At 37.1% G+C, this 21445-nt stretch overlaps 1 protein-coding gene across 10 annotated transcripts in view; it reads right to left on the reverse strand.

The window, feature by feature from the left end:
* Positions 1-5940: 5940 nt before the first annotated feature.
* Positions 5941-21445, reverse strand: part of ERCC8 (ERCC excision repair 8, CSA ubiquitin ligase complex subunit) — a 35876-nt gene continuing 20371 nt past the window's right edge. For 6 of the 10 annotated variants that reach the window (XM_026077494.1, XM_026077500.1, XM_026077499.1 and 3 more), the window contains 3 exons: positions 15074-15271; positions 9449-9535; positions 5941-7706 (listed from right to left, as the gene is read on the reverse strand). In XM_026077494.1, the coding sequence (XP_025933279.1) occupies positions 7638-7706; positions 9449-9535; positions 15074-15271 (354 nt within the window). In that variant the 3' untranslated portion in view covers positions 5941-7637. Of the gene's footprint in view, positions 7707-9448; positions 9536-11821; positions 14186-15073; positions 15272-21445 lie in introns of those variants that run through there. The other 4 variants (XM_026077495.1, XM_026077496.1, XM_026077497.1 and 1 more) reach the window with 4 other exon arrangements.

Raw genomic sequence — 21445 nt, forward strand, 5'->3', positions numbered from 1 at the left:
GCAATCCTGTGCAATGTGCTCTAGGTGACCCTGCTTGAGCAGGGGGGTTGGACTAGATGATCTCCAGAGGTCCCTGCCAACCTCAGCGATTCTGTGATTCTGTGATCAGACCCTTCAGATACTAAGTGCTTAGCTCCAACTGAAATAGGCCATAAGCATGCTCTAGGTGCAAAGACGTATTCTCTGGGCCATATAATCCACCTGGAAGAGCTAGTGATAGGCAAAAGAAAAGAGCTTCATATGAAACTACTATTTTATAAAGTCCCAAAACATTTTTTTCATGTTTGCTAGCATGAGAATTATAATCAGCTGATTTCCTTAGGTGTTACAGAACAGTGTAGGAGGTGACAGCAACAGTAATTAACCATTGAGCAACATGAAACACTCCCTACCAACTGCCACAAAACATGCAAACTCCTCACTATTCTTCCCATACGCCTACTGTTTGGTGTAACTTTTATTACAAGAAACACGGGCTCCCCAAAATGATGAATTCATTGTACCTTATTTATATAGCATATCTACAGAGAATAGGAAAGAAGTGTATTATCACAGTAACAAAGTAGTCTAGCCATGGCAACCTGAGTCTAATATATATAGGCTAAGCTATAGCTTAGCATCACAGCAAAGTAGTTTAGCCTGTGTTGTTTTGGCTAGGTTGCTCATTCAAGCTAGAGTTAACTTTTCTGTATTATGCTGCTGCTGGCAGAATAGATGTACCCTGAGCTACAGGAAAGGGATCTTTTTTTTAAGCTACTCAACTTTCTTAAATGGCACTGAGAGATTAAAGATCCTCCATACAGACCAAGAAATATTTTTGTGGATGAGAGTAACACGGACACGTGGGCATTAAAAGCTACAGTTCCTTCAGAAGTCATCCTGAACTACTACCAAAAGATTAAGAGTCAGTTTCAAATTTTAAATACAAATGGAACTGGCTGGCTACCAAATATAATAAGTCTGTTCTTGCCAATGATCTCCAGCAAGAGCATAATATATTTCTCCATTTATTATGAATACATTTTTGATCTAACTTTTCTAAAAGTATGATTCCAAATTTGCTTAATTTGAGAATAATTCTGTTGGAGGATAAGATCTGTAACTAATATAAAGCAAATATCCTGTTAAATAAATCCTTTCTAGTCAATAGAAAAGGAACATGCTTAGTATCTTTCAAACGTGGCTGCCATCTGACAACAGCAAAATATTTTACTAAACTGTCTTTTCTCTCCCCCCTGCCATTAATCTAATTTGTTTTAAACAAAGGCGTATTATTTTTGTTGCTGAATAAATTACCCTGTTCTTGCTTAAACATGTTACTCTAGGTTGCAAACATATGGCTGTAAAAATTACTGGGTGGACTAATTTGAACTGCTGATTTTAATCACCTGTGTGGCATGAAGAAATTTACTATAAAACCTGTTTAGGATCACAGATGCATCTTTTGCACAGCTGCAAGAAAAGGGCAGATTCCAAATTACATTCTTCCAAATGTACAGACCTCAGTGACTGACTGAAAGTCTCTTTCCTAGCACAACATCCTGACTCACTAAAATGCATAATTAAAAATGTTGTTTTCTCTCTGTGTTAATTTGAAAGCAAATGTTGATAAACTGAAAATTAAAAAACCCTATATCCCTGTGCAATTAAAAAAATTTTTTTTTTAATAGAAAGCTCTTCCTCAACAGCCCCAAATATTTTTTTCCAATCTCTTGGGCTTGGTGAAATTTGGCAGGACTGAGAGTGGTTAAAGGTTGACAGCATAGTGGATAACACTGGTTAGCAGTCATCCAGAGAGAATATGTGGGCTGGTGGGTACAGCTGACCACACAGCACACAGGTATCATTAGAAGAAATGAAGCTGTGGGGAGTAGTTATACACCTGCCTGAATTCCTGGCCACTCAGTCATCCCTTCTTACCCTTCATTCCTATTGTTTTTATAAAATAGACTAAAAGAAAGCAAAAACAAGGGAAGGAGAAAAGAAGGCACGTCTGTTTCACAGCCGATCTTTAATCTCACAAAAGGACTTTATTGACGTTTTACATACTTTTGTTTAGCTGGATATTATAAATATTAACTGCTGTCCACTGTAAGCAATATACTGCCTCCAAGAATGTCTCTTAGACATCTCAGAATCTCAGCACAGATCCAAGTGGCTAAACACACGGCAAATACTCAACCTTTCTTTCATTGTGGGCTGCCTTAGCCATGTTAGTTCATATGTGTTGCACGCCAAATATATGTAGCTGGACAATTCCTATGGCTTAACTGATATGCCATAACTTGACCACAGAGCTCAAACGTTATTTGTACTAAGCTAATACTAGGCTCCTATGTTCATTGTGACAGATGCTAGGCCAATATGCACTGAAGAGCTTAACTGTATGCCCTAGACCTTTATCTGCATTGAAGACTGAGAACCTTCCTCAAATGGAGCCCCAAAAGTGGTGTTTCTTTTATTTATATGCATGTATGTGTGTATACACACACACACATATATATGTATGTGCAAGGTGGAATAAGGACTATAACAGAAGGTTAAACATAAAAGGGGAAAAAAATAAATAAATTTTGTTGATGTTCCCAAATCTGAGAACTTTTTAGCCTTACAGTGACAGGGGTTTTAAAATCCCAAGCACCAAGCTAAGCAAGTAGATGAGGAACTAATTCTAAATTTAAAAAAAAGATGTCATTTGTGCAGTAAAAAGCCCACCCTGAATACAAAGCCAACCGATGTGAAAAAAGCGGCAAATAAATCCCTACAGTTTTAGTCTTGTCAGCATATGTGTAACAGTGGAAATACTGGGGATAGAGAAAATGGCAAAAGGAGGTAAGCACATGGTGTTGAACTTATTTTTTTCAGTACTTGGGAGTTAACCATATTTCTGTTCTCTTGTGCTAATGCTTTCTTCCAGGTCTCTCTGTAGGAGGAAAAAGAACCAGCTTTTTGCTTGGATGTCTCACTACCCAATTTTTTCAAGCATCATAATCTAGACTTAAGTAATCAAAGAGTCATAGTTGACTGTCTCTAGAGAATTCAACTTTCACTCAAGCTGAAGGAGGCTTTTCTGTGGCTCTCCTGATTTTTTTTCAGTTGAGCTAGCTTAGACTGGCTCCCATCTCCATTCTTTCCTTAGGCTAGGAGGGAACAGAAATTTGATCTCTTGCAAGAGGCAATAAATTCTTTGTCTTTTGGTACCTTCTGCATCAAGATGAAATGAAAATCTTCTCAACTTCCTAGGCAGGCAAAGCAAGTCTTCTAAGTCTTCTAATTCCTGGAATGGCCTGAAAGGGTGAAAGACTTTCCTATGTATTCTAATTTGAAGTACAAATACTAAATCCCAGTACCTGTTATTACAACAGAGCGCTGTCAGGTTCAGTTTAAACCAACCCTTTAAACTCTTAACTTTCTTACTATTTTTAACAGGAATTTAGAATCCAGCTATCAGCTAGTTGCCTCTCAGGTGAATGACTTATTTCAACACGAATACAGTACTCCATCTGACACCCAACTGGATTTAAATTTTTTTTTCAGACTGACACAAGGATGGGAAATGCTATTAAGTCTGCAACACTCCACTTGCTGCTCTTCTGGCTCTGAAGGAGCTCAGACACTATAAAAAGACACATGCTATAAGAACAGAAACAGAATAGTTGTAGAAGGTGAAGACTCAGAGGTAATTATCACTTTTGACTTACACGCAAGCAAGATATGCAGTTGCAGCTGTCAATCTCTGCTTAGAGTTTGGTTCTTCTCTGTGAAAACTAATATCTATCTTTATTGTCCTTTTTAATCTTTCTAACAGTATGAAAATGATCCTCATAAAAGCACAGAGGAAAGTTTCCACATTTCCAGATAGATCCCTGTCTAATCTGCTTGTTAGAAACCCATGGGAGATGGTCCTGGAGAGAAGAGGGCTCCAGGGGAGCTGGTTGATTTTCAAGGACCACCTCCTCCAAGATCAAGAATGGTCCATTTCCACATGCAGGAAGTCAAGTGTAGGTGGCAGCAAGCCAGCATGGATGAACAAGAATCTCCTGACAAAAGTCAGATGTGAAAAGGAAGCATACAAGAGGTGGAAGCAGGGACAGGTAACCTGGGAAGAATATAGAGAAACTGCCCCAGCACGCAGAGATGGGGTTAGGAAAGCCAAAGCCCATCTGGAGTTGAATCCAGAAAGGGATGCAAAGGGCAACAACAAAGGCTTTTGTAGGTATATCAGCAGCAAAAGGAAGACCAGGGAAAATGCAGGCCTGCTGCTGAATGCGGCAGAGGACCTGGTGAAAAAGGACGTGGAAAAAGTCAAGGTGCTCAATGATTCTTTGCCTCAGTCTTTACTCATAGGACTTGCCTTCAGCAATCCCAAGTCCCTGTAACCAGAGGGGAAGTCTGGAGGAAGGAAGACTTACCCTTGATGCAGGAGGATCAGGTTAGGGAACACTTGCACAAACTGGCCATACACAGGTCCATGGGACCTGATGGGATGCACCCATAAGTGCTGAGGGAACTAAGCTGATGTCTTTGTGAGGCCATTCTCAATTACCTTTGAAAGGTCATGGCAGTTGGGGGAGGTTCCTTAGGATTGGAAGGTGGCAAGCATCACTCCTGCCTTCAAAAGCAACAAGAAAGAGGATCCAGGGAACAACAGGCTGGTCAGCCTCACCTTGATCCACGGAAAGATAATGGAACAAATGATCCTGGAAGCCATTTCCAGACATATTAAGGATAAGAAGGTGATTGGGAGTAGTCAGCATGGATGTACAAAGGGAAAATCATGACTGACCAACCCGAGCGCCTTCTATGATGAAATGACTGGCTTGGTGGATGAAGGGAGGGCAGTGGACGTTGTTTATCACAACTTTAGTAAGGCTTTCAACAGTGTCTCCCATGACATCTTCACTGACAAATTGACAAGTAGAGATTAGATAAGTAGATGGTGAGATGAACTGAGAACTGGCTGAACTCAAAACTGGCCAGACCGAAAGGGTAGTGATCAGTGGCATGAAGTCCAGCTGGGGGCCAGTCATTAGTGGAGTACCCCAGGGGTCAATACTGGGGCCAATGCTGTTTAACATCTTCATTAATGGCCTGGATCATGGAACAGAATGCACCCTCAGCAAATTTGCAGATGATTCAAAAATGGGAGGAGTGGTTGATACACCAGGTGGTTTCCCTGCCACTCAGAGGGACCTCAACAGGCCAGAGAAATGGGCAGAGAGTAATCTCATGAAGTTCAACAAAAGGAAATGCAAAGTCCTGCACCTGGGGAGGAACGACCCCACACACCAGTACAGGCTGGGGGACAACCAGTTGGAGAGCAGCTTTGTAAAGAAGGGCCTGGGGGTCCTGGTGAACAGCAAGCTGACCAAGAGCCAGCAATGTGCCCTTGCAGCAAAGGCCAAGAACCTGGGCTGCATGAGGAAGAGTTGCCAGCATGCCAAGGCAGGTGATCCTTCCCCTCTACTCAGCCCAGGTGTGACATCTGTAGTGTTGTGTCCAGTTCTGGGCTCCTTAGTACAAGAGAGACATTGACATGCTACAGCAGGTTCAGTAAAGAGTCACAAGGATGGTTAAGGGCTTGGAGCATCTGACATACAAGGAAAGGCTGAGAGACCTGGGGTTGTTGAGCCTGGAGAAGAGAAACCTTGGAGTGGGGGTGGGGGGGTCTTATCACTGTGTATAAATACCTGATGGGGTGGAGTAGAGAAGACAGAGTCAGACTCTTCTCAGTGGTATCCAGTGACAGGACAAGAGGCATTGGGCACAGATTGTAACACAGGCAATTCCATTTAAACATAAGAAAAAAAACCCTTTTTTACTCTAAGGATGTCCACCACAGACCTGTTTTCGTAACACCACCATTTGCAATCATTTTACAGATTGGAAACCGATCACTGAAAACTCATTGGAAAAATAATGCATTCATTCTTTGATAAGTAGCTCTGATATGATTTATTGAGCAATATTTTAGAAATTCAAATACCTAATATATGCAATGCTGTTAAGCATATACAAAAATATATGCACAATTATAACATGCAATAAAAGTCATCCCTAATAACAGACATCTTTTTAAAGACAAAATCAAAATGTATAATCTTACTTCAAATTTGTTTCCTAGTTTTTCCAGTTTTAGACAGAAAAAAACCCCAACCATTGGTAATGAAAACTATCACTTAAAAAAATAGAAAATTAAGTTCTTTTTTTTCTATTACCATAAAGTGACAGGGTCAGGCTGGTCCTTAAACTAACTTCAGCTGAAACTTCTGCAAGTCTTCTACCTTGCAACAATCCATTTAATAGCGCAAGTTAAATTTTTGGTCTCTCCCTGAACATACAAACTACATATGAAACTTGCCTAAGAAAAACGTTCCCTTGATATGCCCCCTGCTCACCTTGTCTTATTCCACATTGCTAGGATCTAGACTGTTATAGAAAGTGACAGTCTATATTTTGTATAGATATTAAAATACAAAAGCACAGTGAATTAATTCAAAAATGCATACCTATCACATCTATTCACCATACAAAGATTAAATTACTATCTTTCATTTATTTATAAATTTATTTCACTTCCAGAAACTGTATATTACTGTTCGAAGTGCTCCATTTCCTTTCTTCCATTTTTCCCCCGAAGTACTGCATCTCCATTCAATGTGAACTTCTGACTTAGCTCTCAGATTAGTGTGTGCATTGCTGCTGAGGCACAAACAAACCAGTGACCGAGATTAGGCATTGACCCCCCTAAACTCCTCCCTGCCAAAACAGAGTAGGTATTAGGAGCACAAATTCAGATGAAAGCAAAGAGTTTTGAAGGACTACATTCTATATTTCTAACTTGAAACTTGATCCATACTTTGTCTTATACTGTACCTTGTTTCTGTCCATGAATTCTCCACCCTGGCTAGGGAAGTACGTATGAGATTCATACATAGAGGACTGACCTTAAAAACATGTTAACAGGAGCAAAAAAACCCTAATCAAACTAATTTCTATTTTTACCTTTCTGGGACAGATTCAGATACAAGTTGATGGGGGATGCCATATAAATACTTGGATAGATAATCTACCTCTTCCTGAACCGAATATCTCATCCATGGAGAAACTTATGCAAGACTGATAAAACACAAAAGAACAGGCACATAAATCCATTTAGGCTCCCACAGCACACAGACACTCATAAAAGGAGTCTGCTCCATCTAGACATTGCAGAAAATAAACTGGAAGTATCCCTGAGCTAGTTCTCCTTAAGGCAAAATCCTCTGCATCAGGTCTCTCAGAAATGAGGGGATTATCTCCCTATGTATTAGTGATACCAAAAACAATGTACTATTATCTGGTCACAAGGTCTTTTAGTTTTCTTTCATCTGATGTTCAACACTGAATAAAGTATACCAATGTGTAAGGGTAAACGTAAAAGTCAGTAGATACGAAAATGTAATCCTTCAGATACAGCAATAAAAGTGAAGAAGATGACAGGAAAAAAAAGTGGAAGTTTATTTCTGAAAGACCTGGCTTTAATATAACTGTACGAGGAATCCAGTCACAATAAGCCTGACAATACCCGATTCTGTAGATAAAGTCCTTGAACGTAGTGCTCGAATGTCAGTTTTATATCAGCACACAACTGAAATTCAGCCTTCATCCTCACTGCTGCTCCATGCATCTTCATATGCTGGATTTAAATGCTGTTGAGATAGAGACTAAAGAAAATAAAAATTCACTCAGAGGTTTGCTTTAATAGGACTCTAAGTAATTAAAAACATTAAAAGCAAGTAAAGGTAACACTAAAGGCATTTCTTAAATTACTATCTGTGAACTGTTGTGTGTCTCACAGATACTGTTCTTTTGTAATCATTTCTTTGCTCATTCTGTACATTAGAGACAGGATAAATTGTGAAAAGACGTAGTATTCTATTTAATTCCAATTTCAACAAAAATATCTGGAACATTAACTGGAAGCTCTACAAATGTCTGAATGTAAAATATAATATATAGATATTATAACCTGCGTTTGTTTTGTGTTGTTTAAAACATAATTGTTCCAGCATAACTGGGCGCTACTGTCTCAGAAAGTCTCAGCCTCTGTCTGCATCCAACTAGTTCCCACCTCACCCTCGTATCAGCTCAAGGGTTTGTGCAGCCAAGCAGTGCACTGAATCACTGTTCTAACCCTGAGTAAAACTTTTTTTTTGGGCTTGTTTACTTCTAGCCTGGGTTCAGACTCTTGCCAGGCAGGCACACAAATGCCTGATCTAGCACATGGGAGGGAGCAGGAACCAGTGGCCTGTGGAGAGCAGAACTGCTTCTTTCAGAGGCAGTGCCAGCTTACAACATTTGTAAACAGCAGCAGTAGCTTAACAGATTTCAAAACAATGGCATATATGACTCAAGAACCATAATGTCAAAATTAAAGGGGCAATTATAATCAGAGCTGGGTAAATAATGGCTTTTTCCCCCCTCCCAGACTAAAAAAATAATTTGCTTATACTGAAAAAATAAATTTTAAAATTCTCAGTTTAACAGAACAAAAATGTTCATTTCAGGTCAATTGAACACATTTTGATTTCAGGTTATCTAAATTTTGAAATTACTTTTTTCTTTGTTTAAGTGTAAGGTAGTTCTTCAAAAACTGTGTTTCAAAACAAAGCAAAAAGTGTTTTGTTACAATTTTTATCTTTTTCAAAATGGAACATTTTTGAAATTTTAGAAAATTGGATTTTTTGTATGATATGAGTCAAAATATTAGTATCTCCTGATTTTTTTTTTTTTTTAAACAGCTGTACAAGTTACTGGATTCTTATTTTGTGAATGGCTTCAGTCCCTTAAAATCTATATATTTTTTCCCCCTCATACTGTCCATTTAAACTTTTATTGTCCAGTTCTAACAGTAAGAGGGAAAACATGTTCTCTCATGGAAAACAGTACTACTTATGATCTGTCCTGTAACAGCCTGCATGTCTTCTCTCAAACTCTATGTTCTTTATTATATTTCTGTATCAAAGGTATTTTGATATGATTTGTAGCATCCTTAATCTTATTGTTTAGTAGACAGTATACTCCTAAACAAATTAAAATGCAACTTTTCTTTGACATTTTTCACTTCCAAATGAGCATAAGCTACAGAAAACAGTACAAAATTTAAGGAAGCTAAAGTGGAAGTTGAAAGACTGACAGTCAAATAACAAGTACTACTTTTAATTAAGTGAGAAGCTAGAAGTCTGCCAGAGATTTTTCTAGACCACAAAAAAAAAAAAAAAAAAAGGCCACCAAAACCCCAGAACAACAACCAGGAGATTGCAGAGAAACAATAGACAGGTGATTTTTCAGTTAATCAGTATTGTTACAAATTTTGAAGATGAAAATCCACTTCGTATATAATTATTTTTCTCGCAAGTATAACACCCATGAAGAGTATATTTCAACTGGATGAACTATTAATTACCTTTTCGGAAATGTCATCAGGAATTGGCTCTCGAAGAGCAGGTATCCAAGCAAGGATATTGCAATCTTTGCTACCACTATAAAGCTCCTTTAAAAAAGCAAGCAAAAAAGGTCTCCTATGCAAATTTACTGAACACTGAAATAGAAATAATGCTGGCAAATAAAATGTATGAAATTTTTATTTAGAAATAAGGACACATATATAATTTCTATTTTGTAATATAATCTTGACAAACAGTATATTCTTAAAATATACTAGACAAAAAGAATACTTTATGATATTTCCTCCAGGCTGGTCATCAATACAGCACTACTCACACTTAAATGAACTTCATTGCTTAAATGTACTTTATTTTTTTCCTCTCATGTGTCTCCTGAAAAGGAACCTAACTTAAAAGTCAGCAAGCTCAGAAGATAATTGTATTTCTGGTCAACGGAAAGGGAAGAAGGAAAAAAGGAAAAGATTTTTCTATTATAATTAAAAATATGAATCAACACAAAAACATCTAATAAGATGCAAGTTAGAAGAGCACATAAGTATGGAGCAAAGGAGTATTAAGTAAACATAGTTTAAGTATGCCTAGGCAAGGAAAAGAACAAACAAGGAACAACTTGAAGCCTGCATCCTGTTGGGAAGGCAGAGATCAGAAAGACTGATTTATTATTTTTAATATAAATAACCCTATTTATTATGTTAATGACTAAGGACAGGATCCCATTGTGCTAGGCACCCTGCAAACACATGGAAGCAAACAGTCTCTGCACCAAACAGCCAGCTAAGGAAATGAAGCTATATTAGACTGTTCTTTAATAAAGGAAATACAGATTTCTCTGTCACTCTAAACTGAAGAAATTTTGCAGTTCAGAAATATTGCACCACCTTCGCAGTAAATTTTGCACTAATAACCCTCCTGTTTTCCAAACTGCTACTCACATGAATGTGTATGAAGATATTTTCATATGCCTTCAATCTTGAATTAAACTCCTGCTTATTATATAAAATGTCTAACAACAATTAAGATGAGAACTACCATATGTTTAAATTACCTGAGTGAAACATGCATAGTATTCTTTTCTGTATTCAAGCTGACAGTGGAAAAAATCTTCTAAAAGATGTTGACTCCTGCACTTAACCTAGCAATTCTGTGCATAGCTCCAAAAACTATTTTAATATGTTGATTCAACATAATTCAATAAATTATTACAGTTCTGTCTTTGCAGCAAGTCTCATTTTGCATTATGTATATTTAATTCTAGAAAAGCATGAATTACTCTGACAGTTGGTGCAGGAACTTAATAGTTAACTATTAAGTTAACTAGTTGCTATAAATACCCATTTATGTGGGTAACCTTATTCAAGTGAGCTGATATACTGAYTTCTGTGAAACTACTCCCAGGAACAAAGTTATTCACGCACAAAACAAGATTGGAGTTTAAAATTTTCTGAGAGATAAACATCCTACTTATCTTGCTTAAAAGAATAAAACAGGTCAAAGTTATACCAAGGCATAGGTCAGATATCACTTCATCCTATTGGCAGTACTCTACTCTACTCAAGCATCCTGTCTTTTGCAAGATGCACAATATCACTGGAACTTTAAAAACAAGCAATATCTCCCACCCCAAAACCCTCCTTCTGAGCAATGTAATTGGGAAATCAGTATATTCCAGTTAGTCTTTATTACTACTTGTCTCTCTTTCTGGTTCTGGGATTGCAAGATCTTCAGCTACTATAGACCATGCTGACTAATTTTTATAATTATTGCAATCTGAAACAGTGACTCAGACCTTAAGTCAGTCAATGTGTAAAGCTCCATGCATATTTACAGTACCTATAGCATGATATTTCAATGCTACATTTTAAAATTCTCAGGAAAGATGGCAATTAAAGCTGAATTTAATTTTTAGTTTTTGATATTGTTAGCCTATCACTGGATTGTTACAGATGGGTAGGTTTGCCAAATACCTTTGTAATCGTCATTGGTATTCCCTGACCATAAAAGGACTTATATTTAAAAAAAAACACTGTTCCTAATACACTACTAATTTTTTACTTCATTATTAATTAATTATTAGTTATTTACTTCATTTCTGTTTCTGAAAGGGAAACACAGGTCTTTTTTGTTTACTTATTTTAAGCAGTTAATATGGCACATGGGTATCTGGCATATTGGATCCAACAGTAAACATCTCCTGAAAGATTTCATAGTGAAGATTTCCTCTTCCACACTACCCTTGAAATTCTCTACCTCTTATTAAATTAACTTCTCTTATTAATGGGCAATATTCTGCAGTTCTTATTACTCAAGCAGCTTAACATCTCATTAACTTCATGGAGAGAGTTACATAAGAAAAATTTAGGCCAACAATAATATAGTGGATTTTATGGCTTTATTCCCAGGATCTTAAAAGGATATATACATACATTAACTAAATTTCACACTGCCCTGTAGAGACAACTACACATGGTAACTCAAACACTAAAGATAATCCACCTAAGAATGCTAATTAATTTGGATGTAATAAGAAAAGAAGAAGACTAATACCACTGGCTTGCAAAGAGCTAGTTGCTTGGGTTCCAGGGATCATAGCTGATTATAGGTTCTGAGCAAAAAGATGACACTTCACACCTCAAATACAAAATTGGTACACAAGTTTTTTAAAGCCTGTTCCAGTCATGAGATCAAACAAAGACAGCAAATAAAATATGGCTAATAAATAGAAGGAAAGGGAGGAACTGGGAGCAATAAATATCAATCAGAAGTTTTGAATAGAAAAATAAATAATAAAAAAACCCTGAAGACCAGATTTGGGGGTGGGGTAGGAAAATCATTCAGCAGGGTTAAAGACAGCAAAAAAGTTAAAAAGAGTATTAATATGAAGAAAAGCCTAAAAACGACAGAGACCTACTACTAGATGGAAATGGTAGAAACTATATAGAACATTCAGATGTAGATCTTGTTTCATAAGAAGATAATGTACTAATAAGTTAGAAAGGTGTTAAAAAGCCTGCAGATATGCAGCTATTCATTCCACCAGCACATGAATAACTTGCATCAGCATTTTAGAAGAGCTGTCTGGGAAAACTTCTGGCCTGCTTAAGTTAAATATATGTGAAACATGTTGAAATATATATATAGAGAGAGCTGAAAGTGAGCTAACATATCATTCAGAAATACAAAACAAAAATAAGTGGAATAGTGCAGATACTCATGGATTGACTGATACTTCTTTAATCCCAGACAAGATAATAGAAAAGGTGATTTAAAAGATTCTGAAGATTCTAAACTGAATTCTTCAATTACTGAAGAATTAAGATATTAAGAAAATAAACAACACCAGTTAACACATTTTACAGCAAAGCAGGCTCTTTCAAGCAAAATGATCATATTTACAACAAGTTTAACTTAAAATATATATGCATAGCTGTAAATAAATTTGTACCATATTGATTCAGTACTGTTTGCAAGCATAAAAATAAGATAGATACAAATTTTACAACTGTCTGCATTCTCAGAAAAGGACTTTTAACTGGGATATCATCATTTTTAGTAGAAATATATGAAGACTGATGAAAGTGTTTAATCATCTCAAGACAGAACCAGCTGTTTGGAAGTATGCATGTGAACATAAACTGACAAGGTTAACACTAGCAATACCTTTGGTGTTGACATACTTACAATATAGTAACCTAATCCCAACAAAGAGTAACAATTTTATACCAACAAAAGCAAGGATGTTTAAAGAAAAAGGGAAGCAAGCCACACAGAGAATGCAAAACCAAACTGTAGTAAGGGAGACTCTGAAAGAGTCTCAGGAACCACAGTGCATAAACAAATGAAGTTAAGTTGCCAGCAAGCCTATGACTATACTGAATGATGCAGTTCTTGTGTGCATGCTCACAAACCCTGTGCACACACACACAGACGAGTGATAAACAAGAACAGGAAGATCATTCTGGCATATTGTATAATACTGATGCTGATACTACAATGTCACTTACTTTTCCAAGTATTTCAAAAGACAAGGTAGAGACAAGATAAAGAGACCAGCATTTCCAGGGCTGGAAAACATGCTTTATAGTGATATTTAAGAAGTCTTGTCTCTTCAGCTTATCAAAAGAATACCAAAGATGACTTTATACAAACACACTAGCACCTTCATTTTGAGACCATTCTTAAAATAGACAGAGAGCTTTTTAATCTAGCCAAGAACAGTCCAAGAAGAATTAATGAACAGAAACTAAAAGCCAGGAAAGATTTGCCTTAGTTATAATCTGAACCTATTAATAATAAGGATTTTATTTGTTTGCAGCACCAACAGAAGCAGCAGATGTTCCATACTGCGGAATGTTTAATCAGGAGAGGAAGATACATATTTCAATCCAGTGATTCTCAGATTTTTCATAACTGAATTCCATCTGGGGGCTGCAGGGCAGGAGGGGCAATATTCCATCTCTCAGTGGATCCAGTATCTCCCTGCCTATTCATCCCAGAAATGCTTTCCCGGTCTAATAAAGCTTGTTAGCTTGGGCTCTACTGCCTCATCTGTAATGTGTTCAAATCTCTCAGTGAAGTCCATCTTGCTGGCAGAGAAACATTCCTTCAGTCAAAGTTACTGTACTCAACGTGAGGACAATGGATTAAATTCTACGATGCGTTGTACGAGAGGTCAGAAGAGATATTCACTTGACCTTTCCATCTCAAATGCTTCTGCCTGTTATTTCAGAAACAAAAGACTAGAAAAGAAGGAGCTGGAACATTAAGTACAGTCCTCAACAAGTGAAGGCAACTATATAAAAAAAACTTAAAAAAAAAAAAAAAACCAAAACAAAAACCAACACACTTAGGAATATCCACCCTTCCCTTGCCACATCACCACAAGTCATAAAAACAATCTGCTGTAAAATACTTCACAACAAATTAGGCTTTGTTATCTTTAAAACTTTTAGTACAAGAGAAAAATGTACCATAGGAGAAAAGAAAAAGGGGGCTGCCATAGTCATGAGTCCCTGAAATGCCATGGCATTTCTTACGTGAAATACACCTGGCTTAATTTAAGAAGCTGATCATGTTCTCAACAACTTCTTCCAAACTGTTCATAGATGCAGTGATTAGTATAGCTACAAGCATTTAGACAAGATCACCAGCCAAGCACATCAGGGGTTTCTCAGTACCACTGGGAATATCTGTGCACTTCATCTAAATGTGCGTCACCTTCTTTCTTACTGTGACTAGTCTTAGATGTTTCAGAGAAAGGTAAATACCTCTCCATAAGCCACTGATTGCCTCAATAAAAGGGAAGAAAAATTCCTCTTCGCTCTTACAGAAGACCAGCAAAAGCCTTAATAACACATATGTTTTATTAATGACAACACAAAACAAAAATTACTATAGGTATTCTCAAAAGTTACCTGTGCGAGAAGAAATGAATAGGGGAAGGAATGAGATATAGAAAGGGCCATCAGAAGTACTTGACCTAACTTTTCTCACTTGACAAAGCCACTAAACTTCCTGTTACTTCAAGCTTTTCTATTAAAGCACATCCCTGCAAAGATATCACTTTCTGTGCAAATGGTTTGGCAATCTGCATAAATATTCCAGGTTGCCCCAAATATTTCACTTACCTGAAAATTAGGTTGAAATACACAGCAGTCAACAGTGTTATAATGCCCTCTAAGCATAGTTATCAGTTCTCCTGAGAAAATTGTATAAACAGCAATGGTACTACCATATGGTACAAAAGCAAACTCTGGATTACAGCCACAAGAGATGGCAAATTTGAGTCCTTTTCTACTTTCGTTACAGACTTTCCCATAGTTCACCTGTAAAATGAAAGATTAAGCAGTTAGCTATTAACTGAAATTATAAGTAGCTTTACATAAAAAGGACATTTTTATTTTTTTCATTAATACCCAATAAAATTCATGTTAAGCTTCCCATTTTAACATAACCCTTGTGACTTCTAGATACAGATGTTCATCAAGAGAATTATTTTTCTGTTCATTAAAGTTCATTCTCTTTAATATAAACTTCGAGAAACAGGAAAAAGGAAAGAAAAAAAGAAGATATGACTATATATGCAGCAGTTCCACACTTAAAGATGGAATTTGCATAGGCCATTCAGGCCAGACCTACTTTGAGGCACCAAAACTACTACTGAAATCAGAATTAGTTCAGGAATTCCTGCTTAAACATTTTCCTAGATGGTGCAACATAGCCATTTTCTCTCAAGTATTGAAACTATTAAAAGAACCAGATATGCACAATAGTATACATATAGTTATAAGTTACACATAACTTTTCTCTGAAAGTTCCAGCAAGTGGAAATGTTAAATCTAAAGCTTTAACGAGCCTCCTTTTATTTTAAGGCACAGCATTTACATTTTCCTAGTGTGTTCTCCTTAAAATATTTCACACACACAAGCACACACACATAAGCTAGTTTATACATAATTTCAAAATACCAGTTTTCAAATAGCAGTAGATAGAAAAAGTTATTTCCTGTTAAACTAAACTATGGAAAACAAAGGGGTAACAATGTTTCTTGTAGTTGGTAATGGGTAAAGACACTGCTATATTAACAATGTCAGTGGTAAGTATAAAGTGAGATAGTGGTCTCAGCCTAGCTTTTACTATGTGCATTCATCTCAAAAATAAAATACTGACAACCCAACCACTTTACTATAAGACTTGCTTACTCCACAGACTGAAGAAAACTTGACCTCCCCACTTTCTTCTTACTCTGAAAGTGCCCTTTATGAGAGTCAATTGATATTGCAGAAGGCTATATTTCTGAAGTACATATGCTATTTGGGAGGCAAAGGAAAGAAGTACCAGTCCAGCCAACACCAGAAGCCCTCAGGGGTTTCTCAGCAAGTCATGCCTTGCTCTTGGAAGCAGGAAGAGAGGAAGAGTATCAGCAATGCAGACAAAGATTCTCTATCTCCCTCGTGAATTCTTTGCAAGAAACAGTAGAAGAGCAATAGGCAGTATGAAAAGGACTGAAGGGCAAACAGAAGGTTGTCATAAATAAGAGGCAAAAACAAAGGGATTAGGAAGAAAAATCATTAAGGAGAAGAAAATAAAGAATAACTTCCTAATTTATTTCTTATGGACCAGTCAAGACTGATATATTAAAATGCCTATCTTCTACCCGCTGCTAAATCTTGGAGTTCATCACCACTGAGAAATTCAATATTGTTCCCTGAAAGTACAGCTGGAATAAGAGCATTGCTACATGGCTGACTAGGACCCTGGCTTGTGAGTTGTGTGGGAAGCCTTGCAAATAAAAAGTATAAAAAGTATAGCTTATCATTGTTTGATACGTTTCAAGCTCTTGACAAGTCCTACACAGATTGAAAGCTCACTGCAGATTAAAAAGGGAAAATTTCCAAACATGCTAGGAAATATTCCAATTGGATATAGCAGTCTAATTAGGTCCTCTATAAGAAGTCAAGTGTACGTGTTTACCTCTAAACAAACTTAATTAAAACAAAGTACTAAAATTTCAACAAACAAAACATATATTTATGATGAGGAAGAAGTCCACTATGAACACCTGAAATTTGCAAATTACTTCATGATTAAAATCAAAGTATTTCTTCCTAATAAAAATAAGTGTATTTTTAATTTAAGACATTAGATAAATTCATTAATAGCATTATACATAAAATATTTTGCTTTTAAATATTATTGCCCTGCAATCCCTGCTCTTAATTTCTGCTGAAAAACAGAGAACTGCTTGTACATACAACTTCAGTAAAGTTCTCTTGGTTCATTTTAAAGCTCCCTACTAAAACCTCACGGTCTACAGTTAAAAACCATAAGTATTTGAAATCTGTTGACTATAACCTAACAGATTTGTAATGTTTATTAGGCAAATATTTAAAACGGATATCTTGCTTTGTTAGGTTCTTGATCCATCCTGTGTTGACTGCCTGAGCCCATAGTTTGAGGCAGATACAAGGCTCAGTCAAGCCAGGTAAGGAAGACTATCTGTTGCTCTCTTATTAAAGTTTGTTCTTTCATAGCTAAAAGCAGTTATGTAAGAAAAATTGAAGGAAAGGAGTCTAGAAAGCAAATCTCTCTCAATCATAATAAAAATGTTTACAAAGAAGCAACTCGATTAGCTTTCAGGTAGGTTGATAATTTCAGACTGAAAGGATATTTTCATCAGATGTGGGGCTTATGTCCTTTGTGGACACTAGTGCTCATTTTTAAACAACTGTGTTAAGCCTTGTTAAAGATAATAAATTTAAGAGGCATATTACTCTGCTGATAAGAAACAATTAAACTCTTTTCCAGACCACGTCAGCTGTAACAGCAACAATTCCCAAGCCACAACACTGCTTGTAACAAAGGCATGTGCAATGAAAGGGGTGGATGGCAGAACTTCTCTGGATATACTTAGTGTAGATGTTTCTGCTTGATAAAGGAGCAATGGAAAGGAAAGGATGCTGCCAAAACAAGAACTTAAGCACTATCCTAAGAAGTGGCTTTGTCCTTAGAGCAAACAGGCAAACAAAAAACCCACCTCCTTCTCTTTGAGTCTTCCTATACTCAGTGAATCAGTACTTTGTATTCCTTTTTGTGATAAAGGACATTTATAAGATGTGTGTGATTCCAATATTCGTTTCTCTTACTGACCAAAACAATTCACTAGATCCCAAATTCGGTTCCCTGCTCAAAAAAATTCAGATGACTAGATTAATTTCCACACCATCTGATGGGATTTTTCAGATCTGAAGGAAGTAGACAGACATCTATCGAATAGATACCTGGACTTTAGGAGAGCATTGTGAAGAGTTGCTGAATATCATCTGAGGCAGCCTAAACCTCTGATGCAGACTTTTTCCTCTCCGTATATTCCTCTTTATCTTGATTTTCTTCTACACTTAGTGGATTGCTTAATAAAGATATGCCACTAAATTTTTGCATTCTACTACTTTTTGCTTCTTCTGCGGCAATGGATGACATATGTCTTGTTTTATGCCAACATTTTATTGAAGGATTCACCACAGGGATCCTATCTTAAAAGGGAAGGTAAAAAACACTCAGTGCTGCTTCCTGGCTTACAGTACAAACCAACAAATCTTTGTCAAGAAGTTCCCATGCTCTGAGTTTGTAACAACCAAAGAAAATTGTTCAGCATCCCTTGGGATGTTGTTTAGATCACGTTTCACTTTTTCTAGTTATGATGCTTATTCAGCATCATCCATCCATTTCTTATTATTCTACTAGGAGCATTTTTGTCTGAGCAGCTTGTGAAGAAGTTTGTCAGTTACCATAGGTACTGAAGAACTGCCATGCAGAATAGTCTCTGCTTTGGAGTTAAGTCTTTTTAATAAGAATTACAGTCGTTTTGCTGTTAGTATGTACATGGCAATTTGGAGCACCTGTGCCGGAATTTAAAATTCTGCTGCAAAAATAATTGTGGTATACAATTAATTTCCAAGCATATTCTCTTTGGCCCTCAGAGTTTAATTTTTTTATTCACATTTTGTAAGTTTTTTTTGTTGTCACTTGTTTGCAGAATGACTGCAGTCAGAAACATTTGGCCTACTGGGTAAGCCAATGAAAACTGTACCTAAGGCAACTCCCCTGGCAAAGAAAGAGTTAAGGCACTAACCACATATATCAGGGCAAGGAAGGGAGAAGACAGTCTCGTTTCCTACAGGAAAGCTACAGGATAGCTTCTGCAAGGGGATTCACAGTTGCTGGACTTCTTTCGCAACATTGCGAGCCCTATTTCTGTTTTGCAGTCACGTTTCCACCCCGCAGAACACTGTGGCTCGGTGGTCTGGGATGCGAGCATCCTAGTGCTACATACTGGCAGCTTGCTCGTAGTGCATGCTTCTCTGAGAGCTTTTGGTTGGTCTAACTCCAGCAGAACATATTACAAATGGTCAATCACAAAAAAGCTTTCAGTACAAAGAGATACCTCAGTACCGAGGCTGCAGTGTCACTCCTTCCTTCACACCAGGTCTGGCACTTACCTAACCTCATAGGGAACTGGATCAGAGAGCTAAAACTGCAGAAGTCTAACCAGTTATTTTCAAGGGGCCACAATTTTGCCAGCACCCTAAACTGGCTCGCTAAGAGGTCAGACAAGAGCTGGGTGAAATGGGAAGCCAGTGTAGTGTATGATAGACGAGAAGAGCAGGATCATTCTTTCTGGCAGCAACTATAGGTTAGACCAGCTTTGTCATAATGAAATTACAGCTGAAGCACGTTTGCTATCTTTGGATACATGTTTCAGTTTCCTTAAGCAGTTGATCAATTTTCCTGAGGAAAGAGGTGATAAGAAAAGAAGATAGAGAAAAATCAGAGAGGATAAAAAAAATAATAATAAAAAAAGTGTTACTGGGCTACCATTAACCTTAAAAGTACAGCGATCATACTAGTTTAAGCATTCCAATTAAAAAAAACAAAAACAAAACAAAACAGACAACCTGTATAGTTATGGGATGGAGAAAGGTTCCCAAAGCTATATTAATGATCCGAGCAAATTCAGGAGTGCAGGTGGAGTTTATCTGTATTCATTACTGGCACTTGCACTTAATTTTGTTTGTATATTCCCCACCCTCAAGAGAACACGCCAAACCTCATATATATGTCACGTACTTAAAGATACTTCACAGAAGAGTACTTAGGTGCTTCATGTCCGCTGTTGTGTGGTTCTCTTTCTGCTGAGAAAAGCTGGGCAGCCATTAAAATCTCTAGCTCTTTGAAAAGATTCCTGCTATAACCAGGAAAAAACCCCAAAGGTTTTGGGGTTAACAGTGGGTTATTTGGGCAGAGGAAGCAGCTGTAGGAAATCGGACAGGGACTGGGAATTCAGGGTAGCAAAAGTGAGGCAGGCAAGCAGACAGAGTTATTTTTTGTGTATATTTCTCTTCCCGCAAGGTGGCTGCAGATTCAATACAATCCCCGGTTGTTCGTGCAGGCTCCTTTCTACGTTTGTGGGGTGAGCCAGAGGGAAGGGGAAGGTGTTATTAGCACAGAGAAGGAAACAAACCTATGGAGATAGAAGGACTAGGTAGGGGGGGATTAAAGAAACTATGGAGTGAACTTGTATTACCTGCACACGCATTTATTTGACTGCTGATGACTTAAAATTATTTTAAGCAATATGTCTGTGTGGTGTACAAAAATACAGTACTCTGGATAATACAATTCTGGACTTAAAAGAGCAAGACAGGATCAAGCTATTCAATCCCAATTAAGAAAATGGTAAAATAACCTATGAAACAAGTCAGTGAACTAACAGGCACAGAAAAACAAAAGGCATTGATCCAGCTGGTGGCAGGAGAGTGAACAAACTGTATTATCTACTTTGGTGATAGTGATTTGGAGACAGAAAGATGTCTGTTTATGAAGTGCTGAGAAGGAGCTGGCAAATATAAATAGTATGGGGATAGAAAAGTCCTTTCATTTAAATGTCTGTAGGGAATACTTTTTGCTGTGTTCTGAAACTAAGCAGCAGGAAGTAAAAGATTGCTAAATTAGAGAGATTTTTTTCTTCCCCTTCCTGATAGCAGTGAGAGACCATGTTATCCTAGTTAGCTAAAATCTCAAGGAAACTGATGTGGCTAAAATGTGTTCTTCTTTGAAAATAAATGTAGAAAACAATTTTCTTTATCAAAAGGAAAATTAAAACAGGAACCTTCAGCAAAAATCTGATCACAGAAAGGACTGGAGAAGAAGCAGAGGTTTTTTCCTGTTGGGTTACAATGCAAATGTAGAGGGATGGATATTTTTGACACTGCTGTAAACATCCATGAGAGAGATTCCACAAAAACACTTAAGAAAGTAGCAAGGAAACCTGGCAGTCAAATAGTGAAACACTCAGGTATGAGCACCTGCCCCAAGATAGCACACTTCATGTTCCCCTTTTTTTTTTTTTTAAACAAGCAAAAATAAGGAAAAAATCCTGAACAAAACAATGCCTGAAAAATCCTTAACGAACTGAGATAAAGCAGTGATACCCTTTAGGA

Source organism: Apteryx rowi, unplaced genomic scaffold, assembly GCF_003343035.1.
Source record: "Apteryx rowi isolate R43461 unplaced genomic scaffold, aptRow1 scaffold_456, whole genome shotgun sequence".
NCBI lineage: Eukaryota > Metazoa > Chordata > Aves > Apterygiformes > Apterygidae > Apteryx > Apteryx rowi.